General features: G+C 46.1%; 2 protein-coding genes across 5 annotated transcripts in view; one reads left to right on the top strand and one right to left on the bottom strand.

Annotated features, from left to right (window-relative positions):
- Window positions 1–3486, top strand: part of PDE3B (phosphodiesterase 3B) — a 159691-nt gene extending 156205 nt beyond the window's left edge. Inside the window, exons 15-16 of one of the 2 annotated variants that reach the window (XM_036762473.1) lie at window positions 613–889; window positions 1058–3486. In XM_036762473.1, the coding sequence (XP_036618368.1) occupies window positions 613–889; window positions 1058–1236 (456 nt within the window). In that variant the 3' untranslated portion in view covers window positions 1237–3486. Of the gene's footprint in view, window positions 1–612; window positions 890–1057 lie in introns of those variants that run through there. The other variant, XM_036762474.1, reaches the window with a different exon arrangement.
- Window positions 3487–4683: 1197 nt separating this feature from the next.
- LOC118854126 (vitamin D 25-hydroxylase) lies at window positions 4684–18014 on the bottom strand. Of its 3 annotated transcripts, XM_036764460.1 has the most exons (6): window positions 17686–17954; window positions 12237–12378; window positions 10200–10832; window positions 9335–9498; window positions 6762–6994; window positions 4736–6609 (listed from the first exon to the last, which is right to left on the bottom strand). In XM_036764460.1, coding segments are annotated over exons 1-6 (1422 nt in total). In that variant the 5' UTR covers window positions 17935–17954; the 3' UTR covers window positions 4736–6608. The 3 variants fall into 3 exon arrangements, with proteins under 3 accessions (XP_036620354.1, XP_036620355.1, XP_036620356.1); XM_036764459.1 differs by lacking the exon at window positions 6762–6994 and having other exon boundaries at window positions 4684–6609; window positions 9169–9498; window positions 17686–18014; XM_036764461.1 differs by lacking the exon at window positions 6762–6994 and having other exon boundaries at window positions 6430–6609.
- Window positions 18015–18599: the final 585 nt, after the last annotated feature.

Below are 18599 nucleotides of genomic sequence, written 5' to 3'. Positions count from 1 at the left end.
CCCACCCCCCTACCCCCACTACTCATGTACTTGGCCTTTTAGTGTTTTGAGGGGGGAAGAATATTGGCAATACTGTTGATTCTCAATGAAGAAGCAGCCCTCTTTTTTTGGTGCCGTGTCACTGTTAAATGAATATAAAATCCCTTAGTAGAATAAGGACAGGCAACAAGTGCTGAAAACTGATTAACCGACTGAAAGGAAAGCCCGGAGAGGTCTGCTTATACCCTCTATGCTTTCTAAAGGCCTGGATGTGCATATGTGTACTTAGAATCACAGCTGTAGCAAACTTCTCAAAATGCCAGCCAGTACACTCTTTAAAGAGAATAAAATATCATTAGGTTGGCTTCAGAAACAGAGAAGGAAACAGCTGACAAACAACAAACATTGGACCTCTCGACTCCTTCATCCCTATCGTTAAATGGAGGCCACACACTGATGATAAGTAACCATCCTCCACATGAGTCTTTTGAAAGGCAGTGATAACTTAGATGAAAACTCTCTCATGTCATATTGGAGACCGGCATTTAGGGTAAGGGAGGGAGCTTGGTAGTGTGCTTTAAACACTGGAAGTATATAAAAATGCACCTTCTGTGTGTTTCTTAAACTATTCAGGGAGATGAAGAGGCCAGTCTTGGGCTGCCCATCAGTCCCTTCATGGATCGCCACTGTCCACAGCTTGCAAAGCTGCAGGAATCTTTTATCTCTCACATAGTGGGGCCCCTGTGTAATTCCTACAATGCAGCAGGTTTGCTTCCTGGCCTGTGGATTGAGGAAGAGTGTGAAGATGCTTCAAGTGAGGGACTCTGTGAAGAATTACAGTCAGAAGAGGATGGAGCTCCTGGTCCTGCTCCTATGGCTCCTGCTGCTTCTCTGCCTGGTGCCAGGCCAAGTAAGGCGCCCACCCTTGTTGTGCCAGTACATGCAGAACATCACCAATGTGGCTTTCAGAAAGTTATTTCTAGGTTGCCATGCTCTTGTGTTCATTTGTAAGTCAGTCATAGACAAATCTTTGTCATTATAGTGCTAAGATTTTAAAGCCGTATTTTGATTTTCACAGAACCACAACGAAGAAAAAAGGTCAAGTGCCGCAAGTTTTGCCAGCTAACACAGCATCTGAATGAAAATCATCAGCTGTGGAAGAGGCTGGTTGAGAGAGGAAGTGAGGACTCTGCTGCAGATGTCAAGCCAGGCGTGGAGGGCCACAGTCTACTTCCATCTCCAACCAAAGAACTCTAAGTCATGGAGGAGACAGGTAAGGGGGTAATGCCGCTGCCACATCAGCACCGCCATCTTCCCATTCATCATCACCATCACCATCACCTCCACTAGGCTGAGGGGAGAAGAAGGGAGGCTCCGTTATTTCCTTCCCTTGGGAGAACAGGTGAAGGAGCTATGCTTGAAGAAGATGCTACACCTCGGCCTCAGTTTCTTCACTGTGCTGACTTTAGACCAGCCCATCTTCTGGGAGGTGGGAAGGCCTTCATACTGTGATAGGATCCTCGCTGCCCTAGCTGTGTCCCAATTCCTATGCACTTGACCTCATGGAACAGAATGCTGGGTTTAATCCTTCATAAATCTCATGATTGTAAAGTCTCTGAAAGCCGTACTTTGTGGACAGATATTTTGGTTCTAAGGCTACCTTGTGAATCCAGAGCTCATCCTTTCCACACAGTTCCAGCAAGTTGAGGAAGAACTCTTCAGTTGCCAAGGAGGCAGAACTTTTGGTTTGTGCAAGACCGGGATTCACTCTATTCTGTTCTTGCATCCTGACATCTCCTCGTGTCTAATGATGAAGATGGCATTTGCAGTATAGTCAGTGGGAGGGTCTACATGGTGTGTTCACTGCTACCCTCCCACCTCAGTTTTTCCGTTTGGGGGCTGTGACATTCACATTGTATTCTGACTTTTAAAAATGATTCAGATGGATCAGAGTGCATCAATTTCTGATGCCTTTGACTGTCATACAGCATTGTTGCAGTTTTATTGAAATGATTCAGGTTTGCGTGAGCATCAGATTTTGTCTGTTTTAAACTTAAGCCTTGATGCTCCGTGGTAGAATTTTTTAATCTTTAAAGAGATTTTTTTCAACTCAGTACTGCTACATTTTTTCACTCTTCCTCAGGATGAATATTTAAAAGCATATTCCACTAAAGCCATCAAACTCCAGTCCCATCCCACTGTTGAACCTGAGCTATAACCTTATTGGTGTTATTCCTTCCACGTACATACATTTGGAGACAAATCAAAGCCAAAAAAGAACTATCTCTTCCTCATTCTTTTTGTTGAATTGAAATCCCCTCCAATCCTTACTGCAGAATATAATGCTACCACTCCTACAGAAAGGTCCCAAACAGCCAAAGGAAAAATACTCTATGTGCTTGCATGCAGTAAATACGGAGTTCAAACAGCCATCTTCAGAGTCAGAATTCCCCCGCTCAGTGCTCTGGAAAGGATGCTTGGAAAGGTGCATTCCAGACGGTGTAAGAAAAGGTTAAGCCCAATGACTACTGTGTATTTATTCCTACTGCCCAGTTGTTGGTTTAGTTTCAGGATCACCATATACACCTGACCTGACTTTGTCTTTCTTTTGCTACCTAAAATTATTTTTACCAGCCATCTTACTTCCTAAAACATCTTGGATGACAGTGGCGAAGATGGTTGTAAAACACACGCATGTGCAGCTTTTCTACAGCACTTGTGAGCTAGGACAGTTGCACATGTGTGATTTTGTGTGGGAAGAGCACACAGAGCTAATTTTGAATGTGCAAGGAAAGCACTGAAAGCTGCCTGTGCAAACAGATGTGTGTGAAATAATGACTGATGGAGCTCAGGCTAGACTAAAGGCACCAGGCTGTGCCTGGGAAGCTCTCTGGTCTTTGACAGTTTAAGTAGGTGTTCTCCTTGCAAGGCTGATGTGACTTGGAGCTGTCACCCCAAAAGGACCTGTGACCATCTGACTGGAATATGGTTCGCTGTTTGCAAAAGACCCTTTTGTGGGGTGCTCACACACCAGCGACCTCATTTGTAACATCCCGGGTTTCCACCATCTGTCCCACTCTCCACATAGACACGTTCACGCAGTTTTGCCGGCCTCAGGGGAGCACCATTGCTGTTGGTTCTGCACAGCCCACCTATCTGCCGTGACAAAGCAGGCACTCAATGGGGCTCTTTGTGGTTAAGATTTTGAAGGGGAGGCAGGGGGGATTTAATGTACAGCTTTCATTTAGCTTCTCAATAGAAGCGTGTTATTCTTTTTTATTCTTTTAGAATATTCAGTTACTGGAATTTATTTTAAAATAATGGAATAATTTGACAATTGGCTGTTGATTTTTCAACATTAGAGCTTTTCAACTTTTTGTTCCTTGATTATGGCTTATAGACAGGCGACTTTAGCCCAAAGAAACTCTGCAAAGTATTTTTGTCCATTTGTTACTTCCATAATCATAAGGGACTGGTATGGTATATTAAATATTTTAAAGCTACTAATTGTCCCTAAGTGTAAATTTTCTGCTGTGTGTCGGGAGGCTGTGGCGTCCGTGCTGAGGTCCCATTGGGTACCTTTCTCAAAGGGTCTTGGCCCTCTGCTCCTCCAGGGAAGTCTAGCATATTGCTTTGTGAATCACCATAGCTGCCCTAAGTTAATACAGGGGAATTAATAGATTAAATACAAAATCAGAGTCGTAGAAGCTGAGGTAAGCCTTTGAGTTAGTCTGGTCCAAACCTGTTGTGCAGCCCAAGTCCCTCTTATGTGCCATGACTCGTCTGTTGTTGCACGTAGACCAGATAACCTGCCACCTGCCCAACCAGAACAGATTCCAAAACTTAGACTACCCCAGGCAGACCAGGGCAAATGGCTGCTTGAGCCCTGCTTCTCCCTTCAGTTCTCCTGAACCCCAGATTGAACTCAGTCTCTTAGATACTTAAAACAAATGGCCTTCACTAGAAAGTAAAGCTTTCCATGCTGTTGAGTCTGTACTTTGCCCAGGGATGGAGATTACTCAATGTATTCATTGGTTCATTCAGTAGATATCTACACACACACACACACACACACACACACACACACACGCACGCACGCACGCACGCACGCACGCATGCACGCACATGAAGGCTCACTAACATAATTTGGAACCATCTTTGCATCAGAGAGCTAATCTAACTCCCTGCCTAGTGGATGAAGAGCCAGGCACTTCTGTGGCAGACTCACACCTGCCAGACCAAGCCCCTTCTGCTTTCAGAAAGTGGGCTCTTCTGAATTCAGCATCGGAATCTGCATCTCTTCAGTCTTCATCTAATCTCCCCTTTTCTGCTGGGCTACGTCAGAGCTCCAGGATGACCTGAACTCCCAGCTGATGGCACAAAGGGAGGAGGAACTTTCTCGTTTTGGACAGTAGACACATCTCATTCAGGTAGTCTAAAACTGCATGTCTTTTTAGCAGCTGGAACACACTTTTTCCTCACACTGAAGTTTGTGATTAGCTACTGATATCTCCACCCAAAAGCTACAGTGCAAAGGGGAACCCTGGAGGTCACTATCAACAGAAACTACAGTGAGACCAAACCATAAAAAACAGGGTCCCAGTGATGGGAGCTAATAATTGCCCTGGCCACTGGGAAAATTGCGGTCAGTTTGGATTTGAAGAGACTGACCAACCATAAAAGCAACAAGGCCAAATAAATTTTGTAACAGTATAATCATACACTTTTACTTATATCTAAAAGTTTACATGTCAGATCTTAACATCATTTTCCAAAGTGAAATCAGAGATGTTACTTCTCTATGTAAACACAGACATCTACCATTGGCTTGGACTAAAAGCATTTTGGTGTCAATCAGATTGGGAAGTGTAGCCTCATGGCCTGCTGGTTGCTGATTATGCCAGCTGTAGTCCTGACCACAGACACTCCTATGAAGAGTGGTTTTGAATGGGGATAGCCCTCCTGAAGAGCAGCCATGTCTTTAGCTCCAGGACTGAGCTGTGTGAATGAACCCTGTTCTGCTTAATGTCAAATATTTCTGCATTCTCAAACTTGGGCTTCAGCAGTCAACTAGAAGTCTTTGCTTTACACTTGAACTCCACTCAGTGACTATGACCAGTGTGATTTCTGGAGTTTGTTCCAGAGGCCATTCCATACGTCCCACTTTGGGTTGCAACCACTGAGAGGAAGTAAAACAAGGACAAGGGCTTTGCTAAAGGTCCTCAAGACAAGAGTAGGGCCCAGAAACTTGAGCAGGACCATCACTGTGCTCTCCCCCTTGAGTGATAAAGATTCGAGGTGTTCTTTTGAGGGGAAGGACTGAGTCTGTCCCTTCCAATGACATGCTGATAAGAGGCAGGAAAGTGCTCCTCAGTTTCTGAGAGCCTCTGCCTCCCTTCCATTCCCTAGTGTGGGAAGGGCACTGGATTTGTATTCAGTGCCTGGGTTTATCGTATTTGTTAAGGAAAGGGTTGAACCAGCTGACCTCTAAGGTCCCTTCCAACACTAAATCTGTGAGCCATGCCCTGCTTAAAGGAGAATGTCCACTAGTTCCACAAAGCAGACCTTCCCTTCTGGCCCCTGAAACTGATGGACTTTTCCCTTGCTTTCTGATAGGAGAAACAGGCTTTTCCTTATCCCCTTCCCTGGGACCACGTTAAACTTTGTCTACAGCCACTAAAACAGCTAGTTTTAAAGTCAGCTGGTGTCCTTTGAGATGCCAAATAACCAATAGTACTGATTAGTTTTCCCCAGAAGGTAGAGTATTCTCACAAACATTATAATATGTTACTGTTTTTGGTTGTAAACAACTGATGAATGAGAACACTAGGCATACAGGTGCCGGCGTGAACAAGGGAATCCTTCATGACCAGAAGCATCATTATTTAATGTTAACTAAACTCTACCAGTTTGGAGACAAGGAACAGCCTTATCTGGACAAGGGCCTGACCCTGAAGCCAGGAGGAGAAAGGCCAGGATTTGCTGAAGGAATGAAATCCCACTCCCCACCAAATGCCCCTCAGAATCCTGTTTTCCATTATTTATTCCTTCTCTAACACTGCCCTCAAAGAGAGAGGGCAGAAGACTGGCGATAAGTCCCCTCTCTGGATACATGTTCCCAGAAGATCAGGAATCTAGATTAAAAGGTGGGCAGAGTTAGGAAGGTGGGTTTGGGGGTACAAATGTATATTTAGAAAACTACATACATATTCACGTTTGCATTTCTCAATTTAGACTTTAGAAAACAGTTTCAAATAAAGTTATGATAATGGGACCGTTGTTCAAATTCTGAGCAGGGAGCAGAGTCCTTCATGGTCTAAATACACAAGTCCTCACGATAGCTGTTCTCTGGCCGCCATCTTTAGAGGAGGTTGGCAGTGGCTGCAGTGTCTGAGCAGGGAGCAGAGTCCTTCATGGTCTAAATACACAAGTCCTCATGATAGCTGTTCTCTGGCTACCGTCTTTCTGCACAGAGGAGGTACGGCAGTGGCTGCAATGTCATGCCTAATTTGGGTTTGAGATTTGGAACTACCTCAGGTGGAAAATGCAAGTGGAATCGCTGAAGCAATGATGTGAAAAACAAAAACATTTCCATCCTAGCCAGCTGTTCTCCAAGGCAATGTCTTCTTCCTAAATAGAAGGGGAAAAAATGAATCTTCTCCCCAAGATCAGACAATTGATGCCTTTTTCCCATCCACCCCGCCTTAACATATCATTCAACTGGAAGTGTTGGGACAAAGAATTCAGTGACCCCAATTAGTAACCATGTATTAAGCACGTACTATGTGCCAGGTCCAGCTATTAAAGGCAACAGTGGCACAGATAGCATGGCCAGACCTTCAGGCTCACTTCTCGGGGTCCTGAGAGCTGCTGAATGTTGACTGCAGGATTGCAGATACTCCTTAGTCCGGCTTGCCCAGAGCACAGAGTCAGCAATAGCATCACCCTGAGTGGTGGCAGCACACTCCAGAGCTGCTCCATCACAGGGCATCTCCTCTGGGCTGTGTTTGTTCTGCTGATAAAAGATAAACCCATTTCCATGTCAAGGACCACATGGACAATCCCTTTAAATGGATCATAAGGCTATGCATTCACTCAGTGGTTTTCTAGCAAGGAAGCTAGTTCAGATGACATGGTGAAGAGAACATAGGATGGGAGTCTGATTGCACTGCTCCTTTACTGTGTGCCCTTGGGTAAGTCTTACCCTCTCTGGGACTCAGTTTCCCTGTTAAATAATCTTTTCTCAATCCTCATTCTTCTTGACCTCACGCTGTTAATCACCCTCTTGTCCCTGATACTCTTCTCTCTAGGTTTTCAGGATACCCCTCTCTCCTGGTTCTCTTCCTACCCATCTGACCACTCCTCTGTCTCCTTTGCTGGATCCTCCTTCAGCTCACACCCTCTAAGCATAGGTGTCCCTCAGAGTTCTGTCCTGGGCCCCCTTCTCTTTTCCTTCCATACTTCTTAACTATGTGATTTCACCAGCTCCCATGGATTTAATTATCATATCTGTGCTGATGATTCTCAAAGCTGCCTTTCCTGCCCCAATCTCTGCTGACCTCCAGTCTTGTATCTCCAACTGCCTTTCAGACATCTCAAACTGGATGACCAGTAGACTCAATATAAACTTAAACTCACTATCTAAAACTGAACTTGTTATTTCCCCCCCCAACCCTCCCTCCCTTCTATTTTCCTCATTACTAGAGGGCAACACCATTGTCCCAGTTCGTCAGGCTCCCAGTGTAGGAGTCATCCTGGACTCCTCACTTTCTCTACCCTCTCCCAATCCAAGGTGTTGCCAAGGCTTGTCAATCTCACTTTTGCAGCATCTCTCGAATCTCTGTTCCTTCTCTCCTCTACACTGCGCCTACTCTGATGCAGACCCTCTTCACCTTCCACCCTCACTACTGCAATAGGCTGCTAGTGGGTCTGCCTGCCTCAGCTCTCTCCGCATTCCAGTCCATCCATTTAGCCACCAAGATTATTTTCCTAAGGCCCAGGCCTGGCCATGTCACCCCCTATTCAATAAGCTGTAGTGGCTCCCTATCATCTGGACCAAATACAAAACGCTCTTTTTGGTGTTCAAAGTCCTCTGTAACCTAGTCCCCTCCTACTTTCCCAGTCTCCCTATACCTTCCTCCTCACCCTGTACTCTTCAATCCAATGACACTGGCCTCTAGACTGTTTCATGAACAAGACACACCCTCTCTCTGCTCTGGGCATTTTCTCTGTTTTTCCCCCTAACTGGAATGCTCTTCCTTCTAATCACCGTCTGTTAACTTCCCTGGCTTCCTTTAAGTAAGTCCCAACTAAAATCCTATTTTTTACAGGAAGCTCTTCCCAGTTCCTTTTAATTCCAGTGCCCTCTGAATGTTATCTCCTATTTATCCTATAGATAGCTTGCCGTGTGTGTGTGTGTGTGTGTGTGTGTGTGTGTGTGTGTGTGTGCCCGCGAGTGTGTTTGTGTTTGCGTGTTGTCTCACCCATTAGATTGTAAGCTCCTTAAGAACTATCTTTTGCCTTTTTGAATCCCCAGGGCTTAGCACAATGTCTGGCATATAGAAGGAACTTAACAAAAGTTTATTGATTGATTAATGATCTCCACAGTCCTTTCAGTTCTTACTTAGGCTGTTCTATAGCACAATGGATAGAGAGCTGACTTTGGGGCCAGGAAGATCTGAGTTCAAATACTGCTTTAGGCACTTCCTGTCACTTTAATTCATCTCAGTTTTCACATCTGTAAGATGGGGGTGATAATAATAGTTCCCATCTCCCAGGATTGTTGTGAGAACAAAATGAGATAATGTTTGCAAAGTGCTTTACAAACCTTAAAGTGCTCTATAAATGCCAGTGACGGTGATGATGAGAATGGATTGCTAAGAACACTATTACTACTATTAATATGACTGGCACCCATTCTTTGAGTGCATTAGGACTGAGAGAAAATTTTCTTTACATTCACTCTGAGGGAAGGAGGAGTACAGTTATATTTGGTCCAAAAACCACCTTAACTACATTTCAGAAATGATCAAGTTTATCATTACTCTGGCCAGCTTCTCAGCCATTTACAAAGACCCTCTCCCAAGAAGCAGCTGGGTGTGCCTCTTTCATGGTGAAGGTCAGCAGTGTAGCTTCTTGCTACAGACCAGCTAAGGGTCCCAGAGACTCTCATACCCAGGCTGACCTTACCGAGTGAGAAGGGAATCAGTGCTTCTCTCTTAACAAACTGTCCATGACTGTCCAGGAATCGCTCTGGATAAAATACTTCTGGGTCTTTCCAGTACTTTTTGTCAAAATGAACAGAATAAAGATTTGTAATGACTGTGGTGCCCCGAGGAATAGAATAACCACGTACAACCGTATCTTGAGAAGTTGCATGGAAAATACCCAGTGGGACTACATTACAGAATCGCAAAACTTCATGCAAAACTGCCTCAGTAAATGGCATTTGGGATTTGTCCTCCAAGGATGGCATCCTGTTAGGGCCCACAATTAAATCAATCTCTTTGTGAACTCGTCCTGTTAGAGAAAAATGGTGCAAGTTATTAGGCAATTGTTAAAATCATAAAGTTTTACATTACTTTGACCTCAAACATGAAACCCTTTGTAACCTGAGATTGAAGCTATCACTGGACAGTGCTGAGAATATTCTAACTAAATAGATTTCAGGCTGATGCTCCCAGAAAGAGTCTTCCTCCTTTTATTTCCCTATCTGTTAAAAGGGGATATTGGAACAGATGACCTCCAGCTATAAAAGTTGTGCTGACAATAAGCACAGTTAAAATGTATTCCTTAGAATCAGTGGTGCTCCCAGGTGCTATTCTGGGCAACCATTTTCCCCAGGAAAGTCTGGTACATACAAGTAAAACTTTGTTAAACTTTAAAACAGTAACAGACCCTGAAGGGGAAATGTGTTTTAGGAGAAAAAAGTATACTGTGTGTCTTCCTCAGTTAGGACCATATCTAGTCTATGCTTTGAGAAACAGCTCAGAATGTGGATCATAGATTGAAGGGTTAGAGCTGAAAGGGGCCTCAGAGGCCTTCTATTCCAACTCCCTCATTTGATAGTTGAGGAAACAGAGATTAAATGACTCACCCAAGGTCACACAGGTAGGTAGTAAATGTGTGAGGCCAAATCAAGTTCCCTTTCTTTGGCAGATGAGTTCTCTGCCACTCCTGCCTCTATAAAAATGGTCCCAAAGTTCAAACAGATTTCTCACCTTGAATGTTGGGATAAAGGCCCATAAAAAGAACGGCCCATCTTAGTACATTGGTGGTGGTTTCTGTTCCAGCGATGATGAGCTCCCCTACAGAGAAAATCAGGTTTTCCTTAGAGTATGTGGAGCCTGGGTCATTTCTTCCTTTATCCATCTCGTCTAAATATGCATCAACAAAATGCCGAGGCGAGTGTGGTTTCCTATTGGCAGTCACCTTTTCGATAATTCTAGAGAGAAAGTCATAGACCACAGCTGCATTCTTAAACAGTTGTTGGTGTTTCCCAAAGGGGAAGACACCAATCCAGGGGAAAGAATTATACAAGAAGATGGAAGCGCTGGCGGCCAACTCCACGTTCTCACTAAAGATCTCAATCATGTGCTGAAATTCTGTATCTTCATAGGAAAAGCGTTCTCCAAAGATAATCATGTTGGTGATATTTGAAACAGCGTTTGTTATCAACTGCTTAAGGTCAAAGGGTTTTCCTTTATAGGTGTCAACAGCATCGATGAAGCACTTGGCTTCTTCAGCAATTTTGGATTCAAAGGACTTCTGACCAGAGCCAAAATAGCGGAAGCTGTTCACGGCTAGCCTTCGGTGTTCAATCCAACCCCGTCCGTATGTGGCATTGAGCAAACCTACGGGCAAGATTGGACCAGTTATCCCCTTTGCCCTCTCATCCTGACCCAGCTCCAGCTACCCACTATATGCACACAGACCATGTCTGAAACTAGATCCCCAGACCCAGGTGGAGATAGGACATCCCCTCCAACAGGAAGCTTGGTAGACTGAAGACTAAAATCATCATTTCTCTTCCAAACTAATCTCTTCCTCTGGCTCCTCAAGCTCTGAGGTTTCCCCATCAGCCTCATATCACTTAGGCCCAAAGCTTGGGAAAGCGTCAAAGAGGTCTCTGAAGCTTTAATTAATTAGTTATTAATTAATCAGTTGACAGGTTGTTGACACCACCTGCACAGCACACTAGGTGTCTGTTCTCTCGTCTTCTGACTGCCACCATGGGTCCAAGCCCTCATCTGTCCCCACCTGCCTTAAGGCTCTTCCTGTTCTCTCTGATCCATCATCTTTCAAACTATGCTCTGGCTATATATAACCTCCCAAAGCCCAGCTTTTATCACTTCACTCCTTGTTCACACACATACAGTGGTTTTTGCCTGATGAATAAAGTAAAAATTCACTGGCCTGGTATTTAAGGCACTCCCCAGTCTGGCTCCAATCTACCCTTCTACTTTAACTCTTTCTGTACCCTTTCATAAACTCAACCAGGCCTAGAATCATTCTCTACTTTCATTCTGACCTCTCCCATCTTTCCATGTTTGTAGATACTATCCCCAATGGATTCCCACCTTTGCTTATGGAAAACCTTCCTTTTCTTCAAGGCCTAGCTGATGTGCCACTTCCTCCAGGAAGCCTCTTCTGATTCCCTGAAGTGATTGTTCCCCAATCAAATTTCTTAAAATGCTTTTTACTTCCTGGACTGTCTGTATGACATTATTTGTATACATGTCATTTTCTCTATTAGAAGAGAAAATATTCCTGAAAGTCATGGCCCATAGTCTTTTCATCATATTAAGGGGGCTTAATAAATGTTTGTTGAACTGAATTAAATAATCTGTTTTCCTTTAATAAGCTAGGATAGTCTAAGATGAAAAATGCATAACAATTCTAATACCCACTTAGGGTTTAAATGTCTCTTAAGGATCATGAAGAAATCTATATCATGTCTTCTCATATTGACAATAATCCCATTAAGAAGGTTGTGTAAATATTATTTCCATTTCCCACACAACAAAACTGCAGCTCAGAGAGGGTGCCCAAGGTGAGAGAGGGAGGAAAAAAGGATTTATAAACACCCACACAGGCCCTGTGCTAAGCACTTCTACAAATATCTCATTTGTCCAAGTATGTATGTGTGGGGTATTTTGGGTTCCGAATGGTATAGATTGTGTTTTCTCAAACTGAATGATGCCTGAAATTGGCTTAAGATATTTTAATAAGTCCTTAATAGATGAAAATGCACGTACCTCCCATTTTGGTCAGCTTCTTGAACAAAGGGAGAGCAGGTCTGTCTGCAAAAATGTCACCTTGATGAACAAGACATTCTTTTACCACATCATAGCCATTCAGGACTACAGTGAACAAACCTCCGAGATCTAAACTGAAAATCTTTGGAAAGAGAAAAGAAGCAAAAAGCAGAATTTAAATGACATGTCATCTGGGGAAAGATCACTAAGGAAATCTCTATATCCTTTCCTAGGCCTTATGACAATCTAAGTTACTATCTGAAAGTACATTGGTTGCCTTTCCAAGCCTTGGTAATCAAGCAACAAATATTGATGGAAATAGGTGAAGTCTCAGAAGAACCACAAAGGCTTCCTCTCTGCTGGGCCCGCACCAAGTGCGGCCTCCTCATTGGCTCTGTGCCTGGAACAGTACCTGACTCTGTGGTGTAGCCATAATGGCTTTTGTTTTCTTTGAATGGCTCAGCTTGCCTCATTGAGCCTCTGGACACTGTGGCTTGCTCTTCCGGGGCAGGAGGCCCGGGGAGCATGCCGGGAGGCAGACGGCTTCCTGTGTGGGGAGTCATGGGGCTGGCTGAGGGGAGGTGTTAGCTCCAGAACCTGGTCTACCCTAGGGGGAGGAGCCAACTCAGGAACCAATCGGCCCTGGTCATTAGGGCGGAGCTTGATGATGTCAGAGACCCTATAAGAGGGGAGAGGACAGCTTGAAGATTCTCTTCCTCTCTCTCTTTCCTTTTCCGGTTGGAGCCAGCGACAGTTACAACGACCGTTACAGAGGCAGTTACGACCGTTACATCGTCAGTTTCAGTTGCAGCTTCAGTTTCAGAAACAGACACAGCTGAGGCAGGAGCTGCCAGCAGCAGAGCTGACCTACGGGAGGAAGCTGAACAAAGACTTCAGTCCAGTGGGTAATCTTATTACCATCAAGGGGGAAACATGATTTTGCTTTACGCAATCATGTTTCTCTGTAGCCTCCTGGTTACTCTTTCAAGGCGTACCTATTGGGCCTGGAAGATTATGACCAACATATCAAAATGGGGCTTCTGGTTCATGGGTTGGTTACTGTGGAGCCTAAATAAATGTTTTGATTCTTCTGCCTTCTACTTTGAGAGTTTCTTCTATCCGGCGATTCCGAACCTTTCAGACATGTTTATGATCTTCTTTGAGATTATAAACTCTGCCCTCCTGATACATGTGGGCAGAAGGAGACAGCACAGGGTGAAGAGTCAGGAGATGTGGGTGGCATCAAATTGGGGTGCTACTTCTGACTGGGGGGTCCTCACACAAGTCACTCAGGCCAAACTCTGGGTCTAATTTCTCCTCTGTAAAAGAGGGGTGGAGGGAGTTGGAACATGTCAGAAGTCCATTCCCCCAGCACAGTCTTTGTCAGGGAGAGGTGCCTTACTCGTTATTCTGGCCTGTGGCAAGAGAAATTCTGAGATCCCTTATTTCTCCTTTCCATACAGAGCTGAGCATTGTTTTTACTCATTATCTATTTACTAATGTACCTGAGTATACAGGTTTCACACCCACTCTTAATAATAACTCCCCTTTATACACAGTGCTTCAGTTCACTTTCTTCACAACAGTCCCATGAGGCATCAAGTGGTGAAACATCAGGTCCTTTTTTAGAAGACACTGGCTTGGAGACAGGTGACCAAAGTTGGTAGCAGGACCAGCCCCTGAAGCCAGGATCTCCAACTCCCCCTCCGCAGGACTTCCCTTTCCCCTGTTCCATTCTTGCTCCGTCTAGCAAAACTTGCTACCTTTATTGATAGTGGTGACTATCCTTGATAAGTATTTAAAAGGCCTTTCATTTATCCGCCACTTGACTTATGAGGGTGGCTTTTAGCTGTGTGTGATCATGATTTTAACTGCAATCCATCGATAATACTATTTTCTTATTCCACTCTATACAATCAAGAAAGTGACGCCCTCTGGCTGACTGGACTTTTCTTGGGCTGCTAACACGCTATCTGATGATAAGCAGTAGGACGTGGTGAGAAGGCAGCCATCCTACCTGCCAAACGCAGGAATCCTCATGTGTTACAGCCTCCTCCTCCAAGAGAAGGGACCAGGCCCACCCTCTGAGCCTGCCCACGCTCCACACCCTCTGGTGCTATCAACATGGTAAACCTTGGCTAATTAGATTCCGGAACATGTCTGTTATCAATTAGTATCTAAACTGTCGTGTCATATGCTTACATTCTAATAGTGTGAGAACAAAGGTCCTATCCTGGGGTGGGGAACCTGCAGTCTTGAGGCCACATGTGCAGCCTTTTGACTGAGTCCAAATTTTACAGAACAAATCCTTTTATTAAGGAGATTTGTTCTGTGAAGTTTGGATTCAGTCAGAGGGCCACACTTGAGGACCTAGAGGGCCACATGTGGCCTTGAGGTCGCAGGTTCCCCACCCCTGGTCTGTCTTCTCTGCTCGTGTGGCTTCGAGGTTTCTGAGATGCTTTAAATTTGTCTTTTTTACAGTTTTCAAAGCATTGCCGCATCTCCTGTGTGCCTCATGATAACTTTGCAGGGTAGGAAGTGCCAGAAGTATGTTCAATTATGAACATATGAAATTGACGCTTGGACAATCCCTTTAGTGGCTGAATGAGGACTGGATTAGAGTGGAGAGACACTTGAGGCAGGCAGACCTACCAGTGGCTATTGCAGTAGTGTAGGCGTGAGGTGTTGGGGGCCTGGACCACAGTGGACCCAGCACTAGGCCCAGCCTTGAGCCTGGACTCAGAGGCCAGCGCCCTCTTCCATGGACATTCCACTTCTGTGAAAAAGCAACCACTTCCCTGTCCCACGCAGATTTGCTAGGTAAGGAGTTCTTCTACGGGTGGCTTATGGTGGCAGTCAGGTCTCTGGGTTAGAAATACCCAAAGAAACAGAAAATGACTATGTGGTATTTAAAAGCACTCACTTTTAAATAAGGGTGAATAACATCACATTTGATGTGAGACTGATAAAGGACTTTAGAGACCATCTATTTATTTGAACTCCCAGATTTTACAGAATTTGAAACTGAGGCCCAGAGAGTGAACAGCAGGCCCTTGCCCAAAGGTCACACAGGTACCAGAACCTGGCTTGAACCCAGGCCCTTTGATGACAATAAATAAATACAAGGCAATTTCCACTAGATCACACTGCCTTCCTTAGTTACTCCACAACTCATCCTCTAATGGGATTTTCTAAAACTTTTCTGAAAGTGGAAGTTCCTTCATTCTGGTTTCATACAAAATTGCTGCTTGAGGAAAAAAACATGGCCAAGTCATTCTCTCAAGCCACCACGGAGCGGCCCCGCTGACCTCCAATCTGCCTTTCAGGCATCTTGAACTGGATGTCCAGGAGATGTGTCCAAAGCCCAGCTCATCAGCTTTCCCACTGGACACTCCCTGTTTCCTTCCTTCCCTAGTACCCTCCAGGGCAGCACCTTGCTGCCAGTCCCTCAGGTTCCCTGCCTGTCTCTCAGTGTCTCTCACCCCTCTATCCAAGCTGTTTACGAGGCCTATCGATCTCACCTTTGCAGCATCTCTCCAATATGCCCCCTTCCCTCCTCCATCACCACTGCACCTCAGGGGTAGGCCATTAGTACTTCAGGCCTGGATTACTGAAACGGCTGCTGGTGGATCTGCCTGCCTCAAGTCCTTCCCTGTTTCAGTCACTTAATAAATGCTTTTTGATTGATTAATGATCACCACCAACAGCGAAGCCCACAGCCTACCTGAAACAGCCTGGTGCCCTGACAGATAGGGGGTGGCAAAAATGCCAGGCAGTTCAAACCACTGGACTACCTCTTTCAACTACAATATCCCTTCAGGCTCCAGTGGAAACAGCACAGGCCTCTAAACCCAAGAACCCCAGGAGCAGCAGTAACCACTGGCTATGCCTCCATCCTTCATCTAGGGAAGCTACCATAGAGGAGAAGAGACCTGGTCACCACACCTGGTCACCTCTACAGGTGCTGAGCCCCTGCCCCCCAAAACCCTTGGCACTGTCAAATGGTTCAGCATCAGAAATGGGTTTGGCTTTATCACTGGACATTAAAGAAGATGCATTACTGTCAGCTTTACTTGCACAGCATGGGCCACTGGACCTTGGCATCTGACTCAGAGCTGAAACTTCCTATATTCTATGTTGTGTGCACCCCCCCCCCCCCAATTAGAATGTGATCAGGTAGCACCTTGCTCTTCTACCTGTGGCCCCAGTACCAATGATTTACACAAAGAAACACTTAGTAAATCCCTCCATTCTTCCCTCCTTCCCTCTCATTCCTTCTTCCTCCCTCTCTTCTTCCCTCCCTCCTTCCCTGCCTCCCTTCATTCCTTCCCCTTCCTTTCCTCCCTTCCTCCTTGCCTTATTTCTATCCACTCCTTCCTTCCGATTACAAGTTTCAAATGTTATTCATTGACTCTCCCAGCTGTAAGTGAACTCTCCCTTTCTATATTTCTCCCACTGCCCTATCAACTGGACCTCCCCTTATTTAATAACAACAGCTAACATTTATACAGTGTTTACTACAAACGGGGTCCCAAAGAGTGGCACACAACTGAAAAACAACACAATAAAATGGGCCACCTTTTGGAGTTTTCTTGGCTGAGATACTGGAGTGGTTTTCCATCTCCTTCTCCAGCTCAATTTACAAATGAGGAAGTTAAGGGCCAAGTGACTTGCCCAGGGTCACAGAGCTAGTAAGTAGCTGAGGTTGGATTTGAGCTGGGTCTTCCTGGCTCCAGGTCCCTAGCTAGCCCCATCCACTTCGACACCTAGATGCACCAGATTCCTACTTAGAATCATCTTTTTCAATGTATAAATACTATGTGTAACTGATTATTGTTAGGAAGGAAGGAGAGAGGGAGGGAAGGGAGGAAGGGAGGGAGGAAGGAAGGAAGGAAGGAAAGACGAAAGAGGAAAGAAGAATGAGAAAAAAGGAAGAAAGGAAGGAAGGGAGGGAAAGAAAGAAAAAGGAAGGAAAAATGAAGGAAGGAAGAAAAAAGGAGGAAAGAAAGATCGGGCACCGCGGGTTCAGCACCCCCTGGTCTGGATGTTCTGCGGTCACTGCTTCCAGCTCGAAAGACACAAATGTCAGATTAACAATTAACTTCGGGCAGATGAGCCGAGGCCACAACGTTCTAAAGTCCAGGCGGGGCCAGAGGGCACCTCTGCCGAATATGACCAGCCAAGGTCCGACCACCCCAGGCATTTGCGAGGGGGTGGTGAGTAGGGGGAAGAGGTGTGACCGAAGGTGGGGGGGAAGGTGATGACCACAACAGGTGGACACTAGGAAGGACTGGGTAACGACGCCAGGAGAGCCAAGGGGACACCTGCAGGGGCGTAGCTCGGGCATCGGCAATCTCCCGCCTCCAGTGTCGAGATCTGCTCTCGGGATGGTATGACCAAGAGCCGGCAGGCCTGGCGGCGGTGCCGGGCCCCGGCGCGGAGGCGGTACCTGGCCGTGCAGGTGGCTCTGCTGCTCCATGTAGACGTGCGGCAGCTGCGCAGAGGCGGCGAGGGAGAAGATGTTGCCGATGAGCGGCAGCCCCGCGGGGCCAGGGGGGAAGCGGGCGGGCCGCTTGGGCCGGAGCAGGAGCAGCAGGAGCAGCAGCAGCAGGAGGACGAAGCCGCCCAGCGCGGCCGCCCCCGGTACCCGGGAGCTCTCGGCACCCCCCGCGCTCCCGCTAAGGACCTGCAAGGCCATAACTCCGCACCATCCTACCACCCGCCCTCCTCCTCCAGCGCCGGGCCGCCCAGGCCCCGCGCCCCGCTCCTATTGGCCTCTGGCCCGTGACGTCACGCCGGGCCGAGGGGTGCGGCGCCTTCCATTGGCTGCCGGTTACTAGGTGACCAAGGCTCCTGCCCCTCCACTGGCTCGGGCTGGGCACATTGCCTCCTCCTCGAGGGCGGAGGCTGGGTTTACGTTTGTGTTCCCTGCCCTTAGTCTAGCGCCAGCACATAGTAGGCACTTAATAATTGCTTCTTAATCGACAAGTATTAGTTCCTCCACTTTACAAATGGAGAATGGGTTACACGGTCAAAAAATAGACCCCAGGCTTTCAAACTGAAAGGGACATTAGCGCTTCTTCAGCCAACAACCTCATTTGACTGAGGGCGATTTGTAAGCGACCAGAAGCCAGGGGACTTGTCCAAAGTCACACCGTCGGCCCTTTCTAAAGAGCAGTGCAAGGATTCAAGCTCCGGGCCGAACCCTTACAATTCCCTAGCTTTGCTTTCTGCATCGCTGGAGATGCCAGCTTACTGGTGCCTCAGTGGTCTTCTAGGTTATTTTCCCTGACGTCCCCGTCAGGCTCTAAGGCTAGGTGACATCTGTGTGCCTCGATGTCTCCCAAAGGGATCTCTTCCCCA

This window comes from Trichosurus vulpecula, chromosome 6 (genome assembly GCF_011100635.1).
Source record: "Trichosurus vulpecula isolate mTriVul1 chromosome 6, mTriVul1.pri, whole genome shotgun sequence".
Taxonomy (NCBI): Eukaryota; Metazoa; Chordata; class Mammalia; order Diprotodontia; family Phalangeridae; genus Trichosurus; species Trichosurus vulpecula.
The sequence above is the reverse complement of the archived record's forward strand: the minus strand, read 5'-3'. Positions and strand labels throughout refer to the sequence as shown.